At 37.4% G+C, this 14,744-nt stretch overlaps 1 protein-coding gene across 9 annotated transcripts in view; it reads left to right on the forward strand.

Annotated features, from left to right (window-relative positions):
- IFT88 (intraflagellar transport 88) overlaps window positions 1–14,744 on the forward strand; it is a 135,221-nt gene that overhangs the window by 52,801 nt on the left and 67,676 nt on the right. For all 9 annotated transcript variants that reach the window (XR_006532511.2, XR_011506822.1, XM_014837166.3 and 6 more), the window contains 2 exons: window positions 6,214–6,313; window positions 11,971–12,057. Coding sequence is in view for 7 of the 9 variants with exons in the window: in XM_014837166.3 (XP_014692652.1) it covers window positions 6,214–6,313; window positions 11,971–12,057 (187 nt within the window). In the remaining 2 variants the exon portion in view is untranslated. The remainder of the gene's footprint in view (window positions 1–6,213; window positions 6,314–11,970; window positions 12,058–14,744) is intronic.

Below are 14,744 nucleotides of genomic sequence, written 5' to 3' on the forward strand. Positions count from 1 at the left end.
TGATTTGCATTTTCCTAGTGATTAGTGATGCTGAGTACCTTTTCAGTGCCTGTTGGGCATTAGAATATCTTTTTTGGGAAAGTGTCTATTTAGGTCCTTTGCCCATTTTTTAATTGTATTATTTCTTTTTTGGTGTTGAGTTTTATGAGTTCTTTATATATTTTGGATATTAACCCCTTACCTGATACATGATTTGCAAATATTTTCTCCTTATTCCGTAGGTTGTCTTTTCATTTTGTTGATCATTTCTTTTGCTGTGCAGAAGCTTTTTGGTTTGATGTACTCCCACTTTTTTCTTTTTTATTTTGCTGCTTGTGCTTTAGGTGTCATATCCAAAAAAGTCATTGCCAAGACCTATGTCAAGGAGCTTTTCCTGTATGTTTTCTTCTAGGAGTTTTATGGTTTTCATTTCTGATTTTATTTATTTGAGTTTTCTCTTTTTTTCATAGTCTAGCCAAAGATTTGTCATTTTTGTCTATCATTTCAAAAAAACAGCTCTTAGTTTCATTGATCTTTTCTATTGTTTTTCTACTCTTCATTTCTTTCTGCTCTTTGTTATTTTCTTCTTTCTGCTAACTTTTGGCTTAGTTTGTTCTTTTTTCAATTCTTTGAGTTGTAAAGGTAAGTTGTTTATGATCTCTCTTTTTCCTTAACAAGCATTTATTGTTGTGAACTTCCTTCTTGGAACTTCTTTTGCTGCATCCTGTAAGTTTTGGTATGTTTTGTTTCCATTTCATTTGTTTTGAGATATTTTTTGATTCCCCTTTTGATTTCCTTTCTGACTCATTGGTTGTTCAAGAGTGTGATCTTTAATTTCTACATATTTGTGAATTTTCCTGTTTTTCTCTTGTTGTTGGTTTCTAGTTTCATACCATTGTGGAAGGAAAAGACACTTGGTATGATTTCAGTCTTGTTGCATTTGCTAAGGTTTGTTTTGTGACCTAACATATGATCTGTCTTGGTGAATGTTTTGTGTGCACTTGAGAAGATTGTGTATTCTACTGCTGTTGAGTGGAATGTTCTGTATATCTCTGTTAGGTCCATTTGGTCTAAGGTATAGTTCAAGTCCAATGTTTCCTTATTGGTTTTCTGTCTGGATGGTCTATCCATTGTTGAAAGTGGGGTATTGAAATCCCCTACTCTTATTGTATTGTTGTGTATTTTTCCTTTCAGATCTGTTAGTATTTGCTTGATATATATAGGTGCTGTGATATTGAATACATATGTATTTACAATTGTGATATTTTCTTGATGAATAGACCTCTTTATCGTTGTATTATAATGATCTTTCTTGTCTTTTGTAACAGTTTTTGACTTAAAGGCTTATTTTGTCTGATCTAAGTGTAGCTACCTTGGCTCTCTCTTGTTTTTTTCATTTACATGGAATATCGTTTTCCATCCCTTCATTTGAACCTATGTATGTCCTGAAAGCTGGAGTGAGTCTCTTGTAGGCAGAATATAATTGGAACTTGTTTTTTAATTTATTCAGATACATGGTGCCTTTTGATTAGAGAATTTGATCCATTTACATTTAAAGTAATTACTGATAGGTAAGGATATTGATTGATAATTATTAATTAGTAATTCTTGATTGGTACTAATGCCATCTTATTGTTTTTGGCTGTTTTGTAGTTCACTTGTTCCTTCTTCTTTTGCTGTCTTTCTCTATGAATTGATGATTTTTCCATAATGATGTGCTTTGATTCCCTTTTTTCTATCTTTTGTTTATCTACTGTACATTTTTGCTTACTTAAAACATCTTATAACAGTCTATTTTAAGCTAATAACATAATTTTAATTGCATACAAAAAGTCTATCCCCCCATAATTTTATGTTTTTGATGGTAAAATTTACCTTTTTATATTGTATATCCATTAAAAAATTATTGTAGCTATAGTTATTTTTAATACTTTTGTCCTTTTACCTTTATACTATAGTTAAGTGACTAAAATACCACCATATTATAATATTAGAGTATTCTGAATTTGACAATATAATTACCTTTTCCAGTATTTTTTACATTTTCTTGTTACTAATTAGTGTCTTTTCATTTCATCTGGAAGAACGCCTTTCAGCATTTCTTGTAAGGCAGGTTTAGTGGTGATGAACTCCCTCAGCTTTTGTTCATTTGGAAAAGTCTATCTCTCTTTCATTTCTGAAAGACAGCTTTGCTGGGTAAAGTATTCTCAGTTGGCGGTTTTTTCTTTTTTCTTTCAGCACTTTAAATATATTATCTCACTCTCTCCTGGCCTACAAGTTTTCTGCTAAGAAATCTGCTGATAGTCGTATAGGGGTTTCCTTATATGTGAGAAGTTTTTTCTCTTGCTGATTTTAAAATTCTCTTTGTCTTTGATTTGAGATAGTTTTATTATAATGTGTGTTGGAGAAGATTATTTTGCATTGAGATTTTGGAGTTGCCTATTAGCCTCATGAACTTGGATGTCTAAATCTCTCCCCAGATTTGGAAAGTTCTCAGCCATTATTTCTTTAAATAAGCTTTCTGCCCCCTTTTCATACAGGTTTTGATATACCATATTTTCATTATCATTCACTTTAAAGTATTTTACAATTTTTTCTATGATTTCTTCTTTGAACCATGGATTATTTAGAAGTAGATTGCTTAATTTCCACAATGTTGGGCATTTTCTATTATCTTCTTGTTACTGATATTTAGTTGAATTTCCTTGTGGTCTGGGGATATACACTGAATTATTTAAACCCCTTGAAATTTGTTGAGGCTTGGCACATATCCAGAACATCCTTTATTGCTTCTAGTAATGTCTCTCGCCTTAAAGTTTGCTTTGTCTGCTTTCTTTTGGTCTGTGGCTTGTCTTTTTCACTTTACTTTTGATCATTCTATGTTATTAATTTAAGGTGTGTCTCTTATAAGCAATACAGAGTTGAGTTTTGTGTTTTATCCATTGTAAAAATCTCAGTCTTTTAATTGGGTTATTTAGTCCTTTTACATTTAAAGTAGTTACTTATATGTTTAGATTCCTTTCTCCTGTCTCACTTCTTTTCTTTTTGTCACATGTTATATGTTTCCTTTAATCTCTTTCTTTGCCTTTTCTTGGTAATTAAATATTTTAAATTATTCCAGTAGTATTCCAGTTCTGTCTCTTAACTTCTTCATTATGTGTTCTTTTACTATTCTTATAATCATTGTTTTTGGTTTTTTTTTTTTTTTTTTTTGCTGAGGAAGATTTGCCCTGATCTAACATACTTTGCCAATATTCCTCTTTTTTTGCTTGAGAAAGACTGGCCCTGAGCTAATGTTGCGCCAGTCTTCCTCTATTTTGTATGTGGGTTGCTGCCACAGCATGGCTGATAAGTGGTGTAGGTCTGCGCCTGGGATCTAAACGCAGGAACCCGGGCCATCCAAGTGGAACATGCCAAACTTAACCACTATGCCATGGGGCTGGCCCTGTATAATCACCGTTTTACAGCGTGCATCCTTGGTGTATTAGAGTCTGATAAAAATGATTATTTTTGCTATTTCACTGATAGTGTTAGAACTTTAGAATACCTTAATTCCATTTCCTCCAACCTCGTACCTTTTTAATTTTTGTCAGGCATTTCAAATTCTAAAATATTTTAAATCTCAACGAGGCCTTACTGTGTATTTTTTGTATGTTGACAAGAGTTTCTGAAATGAAATTTATCAACTTTTCCTTTATGGTTTATTGCTTTAATATCATGCTTAGAAAGCCAACAACCACACAAAAAAATAAATATTCTTTGTTTACTGCAGGCCATTTGGTAGGTCAAGATAAAAAAGTATCTGCCTTCAAGAAGTTTATGATTGAGCTAAATAGATAATTATATTAGCAGTAACAAAACTTTATTACTGATATATTAACAAAACAAATTATGTTTTATTGTATGGTGTGAGATTGCTCAGCAGCAATTGCTAATTGCTGATGTAGTCTGGTGTTGTGTGGAAGGCTTCCCAGATGAAGTGACATTTGGGTTGAGACCTGAAGGATTAGCAAGGATAAAAGGGAAGGAAGGAAGGGAAGATGTTCTAAGTAGAGAGAAGAGTGTTCTCCCAGGTCCAAACATTGACAGCCCTTCTAATATTGATTCCTCAAGGTAATTAAGCCCTAAGGTTCTAAGGCGTCCTATGCATCTGGAATGATAAGAGCTGTGTACTGTCCTTAGGAAAATTGAGAAAAAGTGACTCAGATGCTTTTCTGCAGGGCGTTATTCCTTCGCAGAACCCCATTTGAGAAAGGTAAAGAGGAGAGCCTGATGTATTTGTCTTTGAAGCACTTGATTTTAAACAGCACCATGGTGAATGAATCAGGTTCTTAAATATTTCCTGATTCTTGGTCTTCCACATTTGTGGACATACTATTCTCTCTTCCTGAAATGCACTTTCCCTTTTTGTCAAATCAGTTCATACTTATTCTTCAAACTGAGCTCAGACATTTCTGAAATACCTTTCCCAGTCTAGTTTAGAGTCTCCACCCCCGTATTCTTTTATAATAGTTCTTACACAAGACTTAATTTACTGGTCTACTTCCTCCACAAGGGCATGAACTGTATCTTATTTATCCTTATAGTCCCTATACCAAACATAATGTCTGACATATACTAGACATTCAGTAAATATTTGCTGAATGTATTACTGAATCAATAGTTTTCAAATTATTTTCTTGGAGTCCTTGAAGTCTTGTTAGACAAGTCTACAGGCTGCTTTGCTGGGGTGGGGATGGGGACAGAGGGCCATTCACAGGGCTACTGAGCAGGCAGGGCTTCAAGTCCTCTCTCCCCACTTCAAGCAGTGGGGCTCTTTAATAAATTGGGATTAAAAAAATAAAGATTTTGCTTGAAGAAAGGGATCTTCTGCTTTTTTTTTTATTTTCCTGAAGTAGATTCACCCTGAACTAACATCTGTTGTCAATCTTCCTCTTTCTGCTGAGGAAGATTTGCCCTGAGCTAACATCTGTGCCAGTCTTCCTTTATTTCGTATGTAGGATGCCGCCACAGCTTGGCCACTGATAGATGAGTGGTATATGTCCATGCCCAGGAACCAAACCCAGGCTGCCAAAGCAAAGCGTGCCATACTTAACCACTAGGCCACCAGGCCTGGCCCTGCTGTAATATTTTAAAATTATTGATCAAGGCCAGTGGCTTTGAAACATTTTTGAACCAGACCCTCAGTAAGAAATGTATTTTAAGGGCCAGCCCCCTGGCCGAGTGGTTAAGTTTGCGCGCTCCGCTTTGGCGGCCCAGGGTTTTGCCGGTTTAGATCCTGGGCGCGGACGTGGCAATGCTCGTCAGGCCGTGCTGAGGTGGCGTCCACATGCCACAACTAGAAGGACCCACAACTGAAAATACACAACTATGTATGGGGGGGGGGGGAGTTTGGGGAGAAAAAGGAAAAATAAAATCTTTGAAAAAAAAGTGTATTTTACATTGTTTACTGAAACAAGTTTCATGAAACAATCCTTGCCCTCATTATGTATGATGTCCTTTGACATTTTTAAATTTTTTTTTAAATACAAATCATGATCCACTAAATTAATTTCAGTTGACCTCAATTTGAAAAACATTTGTCTTGGTGCAAATGGATTTGATATCAACTAAAATTCAGTTCAGACTCTCACTTGACCGTTTTCTACCTGTGTGATCTCAGATCTTCCATTTTCCTATATAAAAAACAGAGATAATGCCTGTGTTTCAAGGTTTGTTGTAAGGATTAAATGTGACAATGCTCATAAAGGAATTAGTGCAGTGCCTGATAAATAGTTAAAAATAAATGTTCTGTGTGCTTTGGGGAACAGATCTACGATAGTCTAAGTTTGGACATAAAAAATTAAATATATTCTGCAAACTCTGTAACATTTTTCTCACCATCAGGGCATTTAAGTTGAAAAAAAAAATAGAAACAATTTTATCTGTCATAAATTAAAATTGTTTTAGTAGTTAATTAAAAATTAGAATGTTGAACTCAATCCAATTTTATTTAAAATGCCATAAATAATTAGAAGTGATGACAGGCTAATGAAAAATTGGGTAAGAAAATTAGTTTAAAACTGAAGCGTTCAGTAACTTAATGCCTGTATTGGAAGAAATCAGTGCTTGCTTAACCTTATAAAACCCGAGGGGCACTTTAAAAAATTTTTGAAAGTCACATTTAAGAAAACCACAAACAACATAAATATATCAAACCAAAATAAAGTAACGTTTTTATGCTTTACATTATAGGTGTGTTGAAGTTGTGAAAGCTTCTCAATATGTAGAGCTAGCAAATGATCTGGAAATAAACAAAGCGATTACGTACTTGAGACAAAAGGACTTTAACCAAGTAAGTTTTAAAAATTTTTAGGTGAAATTTCATATGTTAATTGGTCAAAGCCATAGTATTGGGAAACTCCTTTGTAGAATAATTTTTATCTGTGATTATTCTGAAGTTGAGTAATATTTTTATTTCTGTCCTAACATAACTTCCATTAATATAGTATTACTTTATTTTAACTTTGACCTGTTTGTCTTGTTTCTTAAAATATAAATACTTTCCATGTAAAGCATGGTTGCTAAATTACTGAACCGTATTCTAGTCCAGAGATCAACTTTTCCCTAGGGGTTTGGGAACTGTCCCTGAAACTCTGAGGTTTTTCAGAATGAGGGATTATGTGTAGGGACTAAGCAAGACCAGGAGCCTGGATAGTAGCTTGACACTTCATCTACTGTTTTCACCAGAACAGCTTTCCCGTTACCTGTTTTACATATTTAGTTTACGCATTAATGGTGCTTTGGGCATAAAATGGTCCCATTGCTAAGCAGTTTCAGAACCTTCCAGGATCTCTCACTGGTACCACTGCTACCTTGCTACCATGGGTGGAGGTGGAACAGTTATACCCCTTCAATATGAAATCTGTCTCAAATGAGACATAGTTGTGATAAGAATAGACAGCGTTGAGGGGTGGGGGTAGGGGGAAAATAATAAAAGAGAATAAACAGAATGAAACTTGATATCCTAGTTTATAAAGCCAATGGTTAGTGTCATATGTGCCCACAAATAAAAAACTTAGCTCCTCCTGGCTTAGACTCAGAGAACAGGGCCAGAGAAAGCCACAATATCTTTCCTACATCCTATCCCAAGCCTGTTTTCAATTTTTCTTCCTACTTAAGGACCTTTCTTTTATCTAGGAGACAATAGAAATGACTAACCCCTTTCTAGAAGTTGGGGGAGAACGCCAGCTACCCTGAGACTTGAGAGTAGAATAAAGCAGCCCCAGTGTTCATGTTGTGATTATTGATTAACATAATGGAGTGCCATGGACTTGTTCCATTGTGTAGTTGAATTTAGTATGCTTAAAAATTTTAGCATTTGTAAAGCACTGAAAGACTTTTCGAAGTATCTTTACATCTGTTCTGTCATTTGATTATCACACCCTTGGTCATTAAAAATGCCACTGATAACTCTCTAATACTGTTGTAATGCTCTTTCAGTGGAAATGAAGTGAGACAAATTGGTCTTTATTATCTTGCTGAAGTCATCTATGGACCAAAAGAGTAATTTTTGTGTGTGTAAGAAATATTATTGTAGGTAACAAAATAGAGAAAACCATGTTTGCCAATTTTCTCTTGATGTTTTATTTTTAAATGGTCTTGTTTGAAAGATTTCACAATGTATTACCATAGTTCATGTTTTAAAACTGTGCCCATTAAGGAAGAAACTCTCTAATTTTTTCATATTAAAATTAATTTAACCCACATCTTATTGTTTACTGCTTTCTCAGCTATCCTCATTCAGCATATCTTTTGTTCCATTTGTGTTTTCAAGATTTTAATAACAATTAGCTTATCTATATTTTTAAAATGTAATTTCTGCTTCCTTTTCAACATTGCTGCTTTTACTTTGTGTTTCTTTTGTTTGCATATTGTAAGTATGGGTATAATGCAATCTTAGTTTGAAGAGAGCACTATTAGGTTAAAAAGGATTGGGTTGACATAACTCAGAATGATCATTTGATGAGGACTACTTTACTTACAATTCAAGGTAAAAGAAAAATATATCCTTTCTTATATAATTCGGTAGTTTAAATACTTTAAAAAAGTATTTTTAAAATTTTTTTTTGGAGGAAGATTAACCCTGAGCTAATATCTGCCACCAATCCTCCTCTTTTTGCTGAGGAAGACTGGCCCTGAGCTAACATCTGTGCCCATCTTCCTCTGCTTTATATGTGGGATGCCTGCCACAGCATGGCTTGACAAGCAGTGCCTAGGTCTGCACCCACGATCTGAGCTGGTGAACCCCGGGCCACCAAAGCAGAACATGCAAACTTAACCGCTGCACCACTGGGCCGGACCCTCTAAATACTTTTTAAAGAAAAGGTGCTGAAATCTGAGTTTGGTTCCTTGTCATGATAGTGTTATTTTGTAGTCACTTTTGTAATGGAGAAAGAACTCCACTAAAAAGCCAAAGGTGGATGAAATGAAGTAGTTTGGTCTAATGGCCAGTGATAGTATACAGACAGACTCCATGGAATGCTGAAGCCAGTAGCTAGATGGCGTTAGCCAGGAAAGAAAACTAAAATGGTGACATATCTATTTTCCTATTTGTTTTTTGGGGGGGGAAAAGCAACCAAACAACAAAGCAACGTTTTGTTTTTTGTTTTTTGTTTTTTTGAGGAAGGTTAGCCCTGAGGTTACTACTGCCAATCCTCCTCTTTTTGCTGAGGAAGACTGGCCCTGAGCTATGATCCGTGCCCATCTTCCTCTACTTTATATGTGGGACACCTACCACAGCATGGCTTTTGCCAAGCGGTGCCATGTCCGCACCTGGGATCCGAACCAGTAAACCCCTGGCCGCCAAGAAGCGGAATGTGCAAACTTAACCACTGCGCCACCAGACCAGCCCCACAACGTTTTATTGTCATTATTTGTTTTGCCATTTATACCTAAATTTAACTTTGTGTACTTTTATCGCTTTTATTTTTAAATAAATTGATTTATGTTTTACTCTTAAAAACAAATGTTGGATATGCATTCATTGAACATATAAAGAACAGTTGTGAAACAGCCTATTTCAAAGCTAAAAAATACCTGACAATGTTCCTTTTATTCAAATAATTAGCCTTTTTAGAATAATGTATAGTTTAGAAACTTAAAATATGAAGTATGTTTTTATTCTCTCAGATGTTTTTAAATGGATGTTTTAGGTTCAAAATACTTTTATTTCGTTTAATAGCTTTGGATTGCATTGCTTTTTACATCTTGTTTGAATTTATAGTAACTTTTTTGGGGGAGAATAATTTCATGTTAAATGTAGTCTTAAAAGTATTGTTACTAATGAGCCACAAATTAGCACATATGAAAAGTTAAAAATCCAATACGTTTCCTTGACTATAATATGAATAGCTATTTCTAAAAGGAGTGATATAAACTACTATAGCATTCTGTTTTTAGAAAAGTGATTGTTGTTGTTTGTTACCCTGCTTTTGATATTGTCCTTTGTGGACGACATAAATGTTAGAGAAGAGCCTTTCTTTCCTCTATACTTGGCTTCAGAGAGTTTAATGTTTGTGTGAATTATACCTGTTCATGTACCTTATATTTTAAATTAACACGTACATTTATCATGACACAATCTAAGAGTAAAGATTAAAACATCTGAATTCTTATTCAAAGTGAAATGCAGCTTATAAAGCTTAGAGATTCAAAACAGCAGTGGCTTTTGCATTGATAGCTGCGGAGGTTGTGTACAGATTCAATGAGATTCAATGAAGTCGGTTCTGCAGGATGAACAATGTAGGTGGCAGTAATGTCTGCGGTAAGTTTTAGGAACTTCTTGATAGTTTTAGAGAAGATCCTTCCACAAGATAAGTGAGAAAAAGAATCTCTAATGTGAGGGTATGATATGTGGAGGTTTTTCTTCCAGAGTTTACTTTGTGGAATTATAAACTACTGGCCTGGAAACTTCCAAAGGTTTTCTTTAAAACAATAAAAAATCCTTTGAAAAAATAATAATTTACTCATATTATAACCAAGGTATACGATTCTAGTGTTTTAAAATCTTCTACCGTAAAAAAACTGAGTCAACATGCTTAATGGTACTCCATTTGTTGTACCTCTTTTGAGGTCAGAAATTTGCACAGCACGAAGATAAGACTTCTCACGCGTTTTCCGTATCCATTTGTCAGGCATATTCTATCAGCAATAGCTGATGCCGCTGTAAAAGCTAGAGTGGGATTTCTGCTTGGAGCAGCTTCTCCCCAGAAGCAGGAGGCACCAAGAGGCCAAGCACTCTCTCCAGTAAATGTATTTTAAAGGAAGGAAACCCATTGCCTTTCTCTGCTTTTTTTTTCTCTCATATTTCTCAGTAATTTCTAGGTTGAGTACTCATTTGCCTTTCATGCAAGGTGTCTGCCTGTCCCAAATGTCGTATTTGCTTAAGGTTAGACCTGGCAGGTAGTTAAAAATGTACCTTCATTTCTCATGGCTTGAAAATGTAATTATATTTCGATTTATTTCAGATCTTTTTTATATACTCCCAGAATTATATTCTGTCATCAGTTTTAGAAAATTCTCAGCCATTAATCTTTCTTTTCTTTTTGGAACTCCAGTTACATTTGTATTAGACCTTTTCACTGTGTTTCCATATTGTCTCTTATGTTCCTCTTTTTTTATTTTTGTAAGAAAGATCAGCCCTGAGCTAGCATTTATTGCCAATCTTCCTCTTTTTCTTTTTTAGGAAAATGGGTCCTGAGCTAACATCTGTATGCCCATCTTCCTCTGTTTTATATGTGGGCCACCTGCCATGGCACAGCTTGATAACCAGTGTGTAGATCTGCATCTGGGATCTGAACTGGCAAACCCTGGGCCGCTGAAGCAGAGCACGCAAACTTAACTGCTACGCCCCCGGGCTGGCCCCCGATCTTCCTGTTTGCTTGGAGAAGATTGTCACTGAGCAACATCTGTGCCATTCTTCCTCTATTTTATGTGGCATGCCACCACAGCTTGGTTTTACAAATGGTGCTAGGTCTGTGCCTGGGATCTGAACCTGTGAACCCTGGGCCACCAAAGCCGAGCGCATGAACTTAACCGCTATGCCAATAGGCTGCCCCCTCTTATGTTCTTTTCTAAGAACGTGTTTTAACCTTTTTTTTTTCACTTTTTTTTTTTAAAGATTGGCACCTGAGCTAACATCCATTGCCAGTCTTTTCCTTTTTTTCCTCTTCTCCCCAAAGCTCCTTCAGTACATAGTTGTGTATTCTAGTTGTAGGTCCTACTGGTTCTGCTATGTGGGATGCCACCTCAGCATGGCTTGATGAGTGGTGCTAGGTCCACGCCCAGGATCCAAACCAGCGAAACCCTGGGCCACCGACGCAGAGTGTGCAGACTTAACCGCTTGGCCATGGGGCCAGTCCCCTGCTTTAACCTTTTCTTTTGCAGTGCTTATTTCAGTCTGAACATTTTCTGGGATCTTGACCTTAAAATCCTGGTTGCCTTAGTAGCTCTCCATTGCCTTCAAAAAATATTTTTAGTGCTTCATCAAGCTTTTCTAATTGTTCTCTGTAGGAGAATGGTTTTCTATAGGCTAGTCTCTGATAGCCAGAAGAGGAAATTCTAGAATTATTCTGTAAATAGCAAATTTGATCATGTATTTTAAATAAAACCTTGCCCCCTACCTCATTATGCAAGATAAACACTAAACTGTGTCACAAGGCTTGATATTTACTCTTCTTTTCAGCTGTTTCTAATCTGCTGTTAAACCCATCTATTGTGTTCTTAATTTTAGTTATTTTATTTTTAGTTTCATTTTATTCTTTTTTATAAATTTTAATTCTCAAATGAAATTCTCATCTTGTTATTTGTTTTCTTAAAGATATTAGTCCTACCCTCTTTTGCCCTTCCTTGGTCTTCCAGTCTAGATACACTGACTGATCTTTTCCCCAATCTTAAGCCTGAATACTGTCATGTTACTGTAGTAATAACTTTCAGATATTTCATTTCTAGGCTGTAGAGACCTTAAAAATGTTTGAAAAAAAGGACAGTAGAGTGAAAAGTGCAGCTGCAACCAACCTCTCATTCCTGTATTATTTGGTAAGTTCTGTTTTTTTTTTCACAATTAAGAGTTTTGGTAATGTGATATTTTTATGTTGCTAAATTTCTGCCTGAGGAGCATGCCTAAGGAGCAGCTCCAAAGAAGACTGGTGGAGATGTCAGCAGAATGGAGTATATAGAGGGTCTGGTCATGATAAGTTCTGGGCCAGGAGTGAGTGAGAGGACCATCTTCAGAAGGAGAAGGAGGGAAAAAAATTGTGGTGGTAAGCATCACATCATAGAATTAGAGTGTAGATCTGGGAGATGAGCTAGAGATACATTTCAACTCCATGTTGGGAATAAAGAAAGTGACATCTTGGGTGAAATGATTTATGTATGGTTACAGTGTCATCGATAACAAGCATACTTGAGCATCTACTGATGCCAGTCATGGGGAATACCAGAAGTTTAAAAGGAAACTTTCTTCATTTGGAACAAAGAAGGCAGGTGGGTAGACTAGGAAGGAAGAAAGGAAGGTTGGCAGAAAACAAATTAATGTGGATAGCAAGTACTTGAGACATTCAGAGGAGGCAAATAACCTTTTAATTTATGACTTTCAGGGAAGATTTCCTAAGGTTGGATCTTGAAAGTCAGAATATAGATAAGAGAGAAAGAAACGTTTGTGGGGAGACCAAAGGAGTAAACAAAAGCACAGAGACGAGAACGCTGGGCAGGGAGATGAGCCTCAGGATTGCTGTGTTTAGTTAGAACATGTCCAGTCCCATGTGCACCATTGGGGACTGCTGCCCTGCTGAACTAACATCACGGTGGGAAGGTGTTCCACCCTCATACGTGTTAGGATGGGAGAGAGGTCAAACCACTGGTGAAGGTGACTCCAGTGTTCTAAATCTACTGGCAGGAGAGTGGTGCCAAGTCCATGTCCAGAGGAGGTTTCAGGTTCAGGGGAAAGATGCTGAGTGTGTTTTTAAATATATTTTAAAAATGTTTGTACTGTTGGTGATACATTCAAATAGAAATGTCCAGGAGGCATGTGATGCTGATCTCAGACAGGACATCAGGGTCAGAGATAAAATGTGATGATCGTCTCTGTAAAGGTTAAACCTTTGATAATAGATGCTATGGACTGATTGTCTGTGTGCCCCCAAAATTCGTATATTGAAGCCCTAGTCCCCAGTGTGACTATATTTGGAGGTGGGGGCTCTGTTATGTTAGATGAGGTCATAAGGAGGGAGCCCCCATGATGGGGTTAGTGCCCTTGATAGAAGAGGAGACCAGAGTGCGCTGTCTCCGCCATAAGAGGACGCAGCAAGGAGGCCATCTGCAAACCACGAACTGGGCTCTCACCAGACCCCGAATTTGCTGACACCTTGATCTTGGACCTCCCAGCCTCCAGAACTGTGAGAAATAAATATTTGTTGTTCAAGTCACACAGTCTGTGGTATTCTGTTATAGCAGCCTGAGCTAAGACAATAGAGGGTATCTCCAAGGGTGAGAGCATAGCACAGAACTGAGAACTAACTTTGGGGTGTGCATACGTTGAAGAGGCCAGAGTAAGAATCAGATCGGGAAGACAGCAGAAGAACTATAGGATGCTTTCTTTGAAGTAAAGGAAGGCACGAAGAGGAAGTATGTAATAGTGAAATCAGAGAGGTAGTACAAGAAAAGGAAAGCTCAGACAAGGCCGCTGTCGCCCAGTGAGACGCAGACTCCGAGATGGAGATTAACCTGCAGGAAGTTTGCTGGGGAGAGCTCTGTGGATCAGCACCGCAGGGAGAAAGGTAGGAAGCAGCATTGCGCAGAGGGAGACATGAGGCTGCGATGTAGTCACCACAAGGCCTGAGCCAACCCCGTAGGACACTTTGAAGCTGGGACGGCAGCTCAGCACTCTCCCCTCTTGGGGTGAGGGGACTGGGCCTCTGTAGCCCTGTGTCACCCAGTCGCTGGATATCTGGCCTGCTCACAGGAGGGGCAGGACTTCAGGCACGGTGCCTCTGCCTCTTCGGCCCAGGGTAATTCGTAGACAGGGCTGGCGGCCAAGGCTGGCGGCCAGCACCATTCCCGGCAGCTCTGAAGGACAGGTCTCGGGGCGAGGCGCAGCCTCCACTACAGCCGTTACGTGTTGAATGTAGGAAATTGTGAGTGAATTTTGTGAACATGGTTTCATGAGTGATCAAGTCTTTACCAAGCTTGGTGAATGTATGGGAGGAGACCAAGAACATTTTTAAAGAAGGAAGAGATTGGTTAGATTTAGTCAACTGAGCAGAGCCAGTGGAGCATCAGATCAATAATTTGTTGTGCCTGGTTGTGAGGAAAATGGTTGTTTTGAGGAAGAATGATGTCTCTTATGTAGTTATATTTAATATATAGTTGAAGATATGTTTTTGGTATCCAGTATATAGTTGTATCAGTTTTCTATTGCTCTGTAATAAGCCACCCCAAAACTTAGTGGCTTAAAATAACTATGTATTTGCTCACCTTCTACCTGAAGGGACTGGGTTTACCTGAGTGGTCCTTATGCTGCTCCGGCCTGGGATCATTCATACTGCTGCCATCATCTGAGGCTTGACTGAGTCTCAGATGCTTCCCTGATGTCTGGCACTTAGCTGAGCTGTTGGCCAGGCGTCTTAGTCCTCTTTCACAGTGCTTCTCCGGTGGAAGAGCCCAGATTTCTTATTTTTTTTTTAAGATTGGCACCTGAGCTAACAACTGTTGCCAATCTTCTTTTC

This window comes from Equus asinus, chromosome 11, assembly GCF_041296235.1.
Source record: "Equus asinus isolate D_3611 breed Donkey chromosome 11, EquAss-T2T_v2, whole genome shotgun sequence".
NCBI lineage: Eukaryota > Metazoa > Chordata > Mammalia > Perissodactyla > Equidae > Equus > Equus asinus.